The sequence below is a fragment of the Buceros rhinoceros genome, unplaced genomic scaffold, assembly GCF_000710305.1.
Source record: "Buceros rhinoceros silvestris isolate BGI_N320 unplaced genomic scaffold, ASM71030v1 scaffold10422, whole genome shotgun sequence".
NCBI classification, from domain to species: domain Eukaryota; kingdom Metazoa; phylum Chordata; class Aves; order Bucerotiformes; family Bucerotidae; genus Buceros; species Buceros rhinoceros.
The window spans coordinates 41,833-48,996 of NW_010398347.1; the positions used below are offsets into that span (position 1 = coordinate 41,833).

Here is a 7,164-nt window from a genome sequence, read left to right on the forward strand (position 1 = left end):
AAGCATGCAACAGGGACTCTTTTTCTTCGATCTTTAGTTTGGTAATAAACTCACACCAAATTGACTTGAGGCTTTTTAACGGATTGTTGAAATTACGTTGCTGGCATTCATTTCGGTGCTGTCCTCTTAATAAATATCTGACTGCTCTCAAAGCTCTTTCTTCTTTCAGGAAAAGTGACCAGGTCATGCTTTCTTCTCCAGCCCCATTAATTGCGTACACACATGTGGACGCTGTCCATGCTCAGGATTAATCAGCCATGAAAAACACTTGACTCATAAAGCCTATTACCAGTTCTCAGCTTCCCAAACAGGGAACGGATGTTTGAGATGCAACAAGCTCCTACAATATTGCCGCAGAGAACAGAACCCATACAGAGGATTTGGAATCTCCATCCAAAACGAGACTTTCCCAAAACAAATGGTGACTCATAAAGATTGGTGAATATAAATCTGAGGGAAAAAAAAAACAGTAATGGATCTATACGTCCCAAGACAGCACAGAAGAGATGTTTGCTCATGAGAAATTGCAAGTTGAACCTTTTGACATATTCTTCTATTTCCCATAGCTGCAAATTAGTTGCTTTTGTTGTGCAGGAGTATTTTTGTGAGGGAGTCTTTTCTGAGACTAGTGCAGACCTAATTGGCATCATAAGGTTGGGAAGGAAAAGCAGTGTTGCCCATCTGTGTTGCTTCTGCTTCTGTTGGTCTTTGGGAGCACTACATCCTCCTCTCACTTCCTCTCTCCTCTCTTTTTCTTCGCTCCCCACCCTGATGTGAGCTTAGACTAATTAAACAGCTTGTTTGTAGGAAGTTGAGGAGTAAATTCTGACTGAATGGGAGCAAAGCTGTGTTGATTTATGGTGCTGCATTGCATACTCAAAGGCATGCGTTGAGGTGTAGGCAGGAACAAAAGGATGGAGCAGAGAGATGCCTTCTAAAGCCATAAGGAAAAACTGCCATCTCCCGCACAGCAGTATGCCAGCTTTAAAGATCAGAGTAACACCAGTTCAACTGATGTCCTACTTACCGTTTTGGTACTCAACCGTGATGTCATTGTGATGTTGCCTTGAAGTTGGGCTGTCTCAAACACATTTTTTGAAGTTATCCACCCCCTTTTCTCTTGTCTCTCATCCTGAGGTTTCTTTATCACTGAACTCAGCTGCAGGCTGGACTTGGGATTGGTGCATTTCAAATGCTCCCTGAAGCTATGCTTGTACTGGTAAACGAACCATTTCCTGAACCATTCTCTCTCACTAACACCAACTGGCATGAACCAGCCCGCATCTGTGCAGTTGGACCTTCCAAAGTTTGACAGTCACGTTCAGATTTCCTGTTGGGACTGACCCCTGGCTGATGCTAAGTGTCGTACTCTACCAGGGTTCTGGTGGAGGACCACTAGCTGGCAGTAATCAAAATCAAGCTGGAGTCTACTCCAGTGACAGTGGAGATGACCACGTTCCGGTGTCTGGGAGAGCAGAGGTAAATATATAGGAAGCTTGGAAAAAAAAGCTTACGTGACATACAGAGCTAACATCAAGGGTCTGATGCACGCAGACTTACTGGGCCGGTTAAGCTCTCATACAGGCAAACAGGGGCAGAAAGAATTCCAGTCCCTTCAGCCAAAGCATACAGAGCTAACATCAAGGGTCTGATGCATGCAGATTTACTGGGCCAGTTCAGCTCTCATACAGGCAAACGGGCAGAAAGAATTCCAGTCCCTTCAGCCAAAATGGTATTTGGTTTGTAAGACCAGTGCTCAGGTGGGTACCATTTTCAAGGGTACCTAGCTGCACCAAGTAGACTCATAATTCTCAGTGCCTCAATTAAAAAAAATAAGTTTTCTGAAACATTTTGAAACTTTTCTTTTTACGTAACTTCCTTTGTTGTGCATTTTAAAATCTTTAAAATGGTACCACTATAGCTTTAAAAGGAGCTATTCCTGTTTGGTTCCTAATTGTCCAAGTTTCTCTCCCTTTGCTCAGCTTGAAAATTCATTTCCACCCAACATTTCTGCTTTATACAAATCTGGGAAGCTGAAAGTGCAGACCGAATCCCTGCAAGAAGGAAGCATCACTGTGAGGCTCAGAATCACTGTGCAGGATCCCGAGTTTCCAGTCGATGTCTCCACGTTTGCCCCAGTGCTTTCTTACCTGCGCAACAGCTCTGTGCTTTTGGTGGATCAACAAAACACTGCAGTAGAAGGTAACTTCTTCCTTCCCAAACAAGAAAACAGGGTTTCTATTTTGATCACACACAGTATCACCAGCATTCTTCATGAAAAGTACTTTATAGAGAGACAAAGTGTGTGGTTTGCTGGAGGGAAAATCACCACGTGAGAACTCTTCCATGGGCTTTTATCCAAAACCCCAGAAGAGGTCCGTCAGAGGAGCAGTGGCTGTCCCCAGGTACCTGCAGCACTGCGTCCCTCCACCGTGCTTAAGGAATGGAGCCCTTGGTTTCCCGATTAATTTCCCTCCCTCTCCATTTTGTGCGCGGTTGGGAGTTTGCCATATCTTTCTCGCACCAAATTGCAGGTAGGATTACTGTGAAATATTTGTAGCCTTTAGGCAGTTTTGTGCTTTAAGGCTGCGGGGCTGTATTTGGACCAGGGTTTAAGAAAAGATATCTAACATCTTCACTGTAGAAATCCAGCCAGAAAAATTCCTAGATGTCCGCTCAGTGAATAGGACTAAGGAAGCATGCATGGAATTTGTGTTAAACTAGACCTTTGTTTGATTTGCAGTAATCACCATTTTTACCTTCAAAGGGCTAAGTTTTAGCTTCAGGCTTCCCGGCTGGCAAAACCAGTCGGAGTTCAGAAAGCAGCCAAAGCCAACAGAATGGGTTATTCTTCTCTCCCCGTGTGCTGAGCCCTTGAAAGCTTATTTACTGTCATCAGGGGAAGCTCCCTGTGGAGTGGTAGAGCATATGAAGGTTAAGGAGAACAGGGCAGGAAAAAACCAGAAGAGACAAATTGCACCTGACGTCTACAACTATCACAGTGGTAGCAGATACTGAATTGCAGGATACTGACGTGTGCCAAATGCTTTACTAATGTTAATGACCCTGGGACTGAAAGAGTGGGGAAAGAAGGCAATAGCTCTGGACTGTTACTTTCATTGGAGAAAGAGGGTGACATCCAGTTGCACCACTCTTAGTCAGGAACACAGCCAACTCCTCCACTCCTCCTTAGAGGCAGAGAAAAGGGGTCTACTTCTTAGCTCTGCACAAACAAGCACTTCTTTGACATGAGTTCCCTAAAATTGAATGTGGAAAGGGCTGCAGCACCTGAAGGGAAGATTTGTGCAGTGGGCTGTTTCGCTTCCTGACCCACAGGACATGCCCGTTGACAGTAAGCCTGCGCAGATCCTCTTGCACCAGTGGAGCAATCCTCTGTGGAGCCTGGCCATCAAAAGGCTGTGTGCTTGCTTAGTGACAGTGACAGAGCAGGGATTTAAACTTTGAAACAGCAAGGATGAGAAGTCAGAAGGGATAGCACAACTGAAGGGAGTGTAGCAATTGCACCTCTCCTCGAAGACTCCTAAATTATTAAGTTTACCTCCACGATGAATAGAGACCCTGAAATGTCTGTTGTGTGAGGCTTGAAAAGAAAAGAAAAGGGGACGTGTGCTGAGACAGGCCCAAGATACAGCGAGCACAATAGCACATCCTCAGTAGCAGCCTGGAGCCAATTCCTGGAGAAGTGTAAGAATGCAGCATGCGTAGACGATGCCTCTCACTAATAATCTCTGAGCCACCAACTATTTTCAGCTCCAGGACTCCCTGAATCCAGAGTGATTTCTTTGGCTTCCTCCTCCCTGGGTTACCCATGAAGTCATGCAAATCTTTAGCATCTGCAACATCATTAAGCAAGGAATTTTAGATACTTCTACATTGCGTGTACCTCTTACAGGTATAACGGGTAATCAGAGTGAAACCAAAGGTGTTTTTTTAGTAATTTCTGGAGTAGGACTATTGATTGAGGTGTGTGGGGAAGGCATTTGCCAGATGTGACGGGCCAGAGAGATGCCAAGAGTGCAGAAAGAGAGCACAGAGCACGCCTTGGCTGTGGTGTAGTGGTTAGAGAGGAAAAAAGTGCAGTGTGCCTGTCTGTGTGTGTGCATGAGTGATGTATTAGTGCCAGTGAGCGCTGAAGAGAGAACAGAAATGGTTTGGCCTGATGCATGGTTGAATGTGGCCATCAGAGGTGAAGTAATTTGTTTGAAAAGCTGTGCTAAGTGATGAGAAAGGAAACCCTCAGAGACAACGAAGCCAGTGAACGTAAGTTATTTGGCAATTAGCATGGAGTCATCTCTCAGATGGTGTTTGAAGCCATCAAGAGTCACAATTACTTCATAGCATAGTAGGGCATTAATGAGAGCACTTCCATTGGTGGTGCTTTAGTCAATCCTGCGCGCTCTGTGTTCCTTCTGAGTGGCTGAGGCTTAGCATAAATAGCAGATGTTAGTCATAGGCATGTGAAATTATCCACAGGAAATGAACATGGATACAACAATTAGCTAATGATGAAGAAAGGAAAAGGAATTGAAATATTATCTGGAAGGAAGTAAAAGGGGAAGGCTGTCTGCAAGCAGAACGACAAACTCATGTATGTGCGTGCACACATCTGGTTTCTAGAATGGGGCTTTCCTTCATTCCAGAGAAATAATCACCGTGATTAATCTCTGTGTGTTTGTAGGACAAGCACTTACACTAATGCGTTGCTCAAAACAATTTTTTAGCCTGCGATCAGAATTATTTATTTTAAGTCACAGTTTTTTTCAGTCTAGTTTTTGCTTTCCTTCACTTATGGCCCTGCGGCAGTGAAGGTGTGTGCACAAGGGAGTGCACGCAGGGAGGGCTTACATGGGATTCGCTAATATTATTCATGTCCAAAGCATTAATTCGGTGTTTGTGTGTTCGCTGGAATAGTGTGAATAGCAACATAAGATTCTAGATCTAAATCCCTCAAGAGTGAAGAGACTCGGCAGTTAAATAGGTCTGCATCTCCATGAAATAAGCATCTCCAAAGGAAACAGAGCAGCTGAAATTAGACACAAGGAACACCCTTAGTTTTCTGAGACTGTCACCAAGAAGGTCACAGTTTTACAGTACTACCTTTGAGAAAAGAATCTTTTATAAAAAGAACTTTTGCCCTTAGTACTTCCTCTGTTAAGAGCTGAAGAGTGCTTCTCACGGGAGTTACTTGCATTTACCTTCTGTTTGAAGCAGTAGATTGTTTGGATTAAGGCTCTATTTAATGTTTTATCTACGGGTAACTAGTGTTAACAGATCAACACCTGATGTAGCTGGAGGTACTGACACAGAGCTTGGGATAAAGCATGCCTTTGATATAGCTATAATACAAACCTGCAATTTTTTTTTTTCACTTCAAGTAAATGTTTTCCTCTTAAAAAAAAATTATTAAAAAAGTCTTTACCTGGAGAAAATATTTTCCGGAGTACAAGGACAAAAGTTGATTTTTATGTGACAAAATAACAATACAGGTAGTGTTCTGCATCCCTCAGAGCTTGGCTGTCAGATAAACAATGAAACACGAAGAACACATTCATAAATCCAAAACCTGAAGAAAGGACTGCTTTATGACTACGTCTAGCTTAATGCAGCCAGAAGGGGGTCTGTCTGACTGATGTTCTGGTTTTGGTCTTACAGACTGGGATGAATGTGCTTCTCACCATGAGAATGACTGCTCTGTGTTTGCGGAGTGTATCAACTTGATGGGCTTGTACCTGTGCAGATGCAAGACAACCATGGATACCAACCCATCCCGACCTGGAAGAAACTGTGAAGGTGAGCCAAAGACTGGCATGTAGTTTCCCTTTGCGGTGGCAGTTTGGAACAAGTTGTGGGCGTTTACCTCTGCTTTCGTTGTGACTGTTGGTATAGCACACAACGTGTCTAGGTGCATCTTTGCAGTCTCTGGCTGAAGGGGTACGTGTGATCTGTCTCTGAACATGAAGGTGAGCCTTATACAGATCTGCAGACGGAATCTCGCTGAGGTACTCCATGATTAGCCTAATAGCTGACTGCTGAGTAACATGAAGCCTACTTTTTCCTCTTTTGGTGTGTCTGCAGCTAATTTCCACCCACTGTAGTGATCCCTGGCCTGCCAATCAGAAGAGGAGATCCAGGCATCAAACCTGCATCTTTGTGTAGGCACAAACGAGACTCAACATTGTAAAAATCACATGTCCTACAATATGTTAATAAAATACCCAAGACCTGTTTCTGTAACACTATTACACGTGGTTGAGCGGTCTCAGTCCCATTTTCAGGTCAGACCCTGGTGGCTCCTCATCCAGTCTGAGGTTCCGTTTCAATGTGTGCTTGTTGTGTTGCAGGTGAGATTGTGGACCCTCTCACTGAAACAATGACTCCTGAAATAACAAACAGCACAGAGTCTGCTCCTGAAGAAGTAAGCCCTGCAGGCCCTGCTTCCCCTGCCACCACCGAGATGGTGGCTGCTGTAGACTCCAAGAAAAACACTACTGTACGCCTACCTGCTGCACTGCCTCTGGGTCACAAGCAAGTGCCCCATGGTAATCCTACCACCAGTGCTCCTCTAGCCCCTTGGAAAACAGGCATGGCACCTCAGACGGGCTTCAGAAGGGACAACAGCCCCATGAGCACACTGGTGGAACTGGCCGTGAGTGCAGAGCAGCAGGCGACCGTAAGTCCATCGCAGCAAAGCTCTGTGGCAGCGGCTTCCCCCAGTGCATTGCAGCGAGCAGCTGCTCTCACAAATGTGCCCACTGGCACAGCTGGGCAAGAGGCACTAAGTTCACCGTTGCTGGTGTTTCCAAATCAAACAGCCTCTGCTACCACCAGAAGTCACGCAGCTCTTGGTGTGCCTCAAGCCAGCTCTCAAGGTGGCTACAGTACAGCTCTGACAGCCGTAGGGGATGCTGGCATTCCCACCTTCAGTGCCGCTCTCACAGCACGTGTGGAGATGGGAAGAGAGAACAACTCTTGGTCTGAGACATACATTGGAGTCCTGGGGTCACCAGCTTTGCCAGGCGCCTCTTCAGCTCCTAGCCCAACGCCAGGCCCAGCCATGGACCACAGTGAGTATGCGTTAGGCGGGGATCTGCATGCATGGTAATTCAGCTGCCTGCGAGGCAAAGCCTCAGAGTTGGGAAAGAG

General features: G+C 45.3%; 1 protein-coding gene across 1 annotated transcript in view; it reads left to right on the plus strand.

The window, feature by feature from the left end:
• UMODL1 (uromodulin-like 1) overlaps nucleotides 1–7,164 on the plus strand; it is a 55,059-nt gene that overhangs the window by 21,197 nt on the left and 26,698 nt on the right. Inside the window, 3 exon segments of the mRNA XM_010131073.1 lie at nucleotides 1,983–2,202; nucleotides 5,674–5,811; nucleotides 6,363–7,085. Of these exon segments, the coding sequence (XP_010129375.1) occupies nucleotides 1,983–2,202; nucleotides 5,674–5,811; nucleotides 6,363–7,085 (1,081 nt within the window).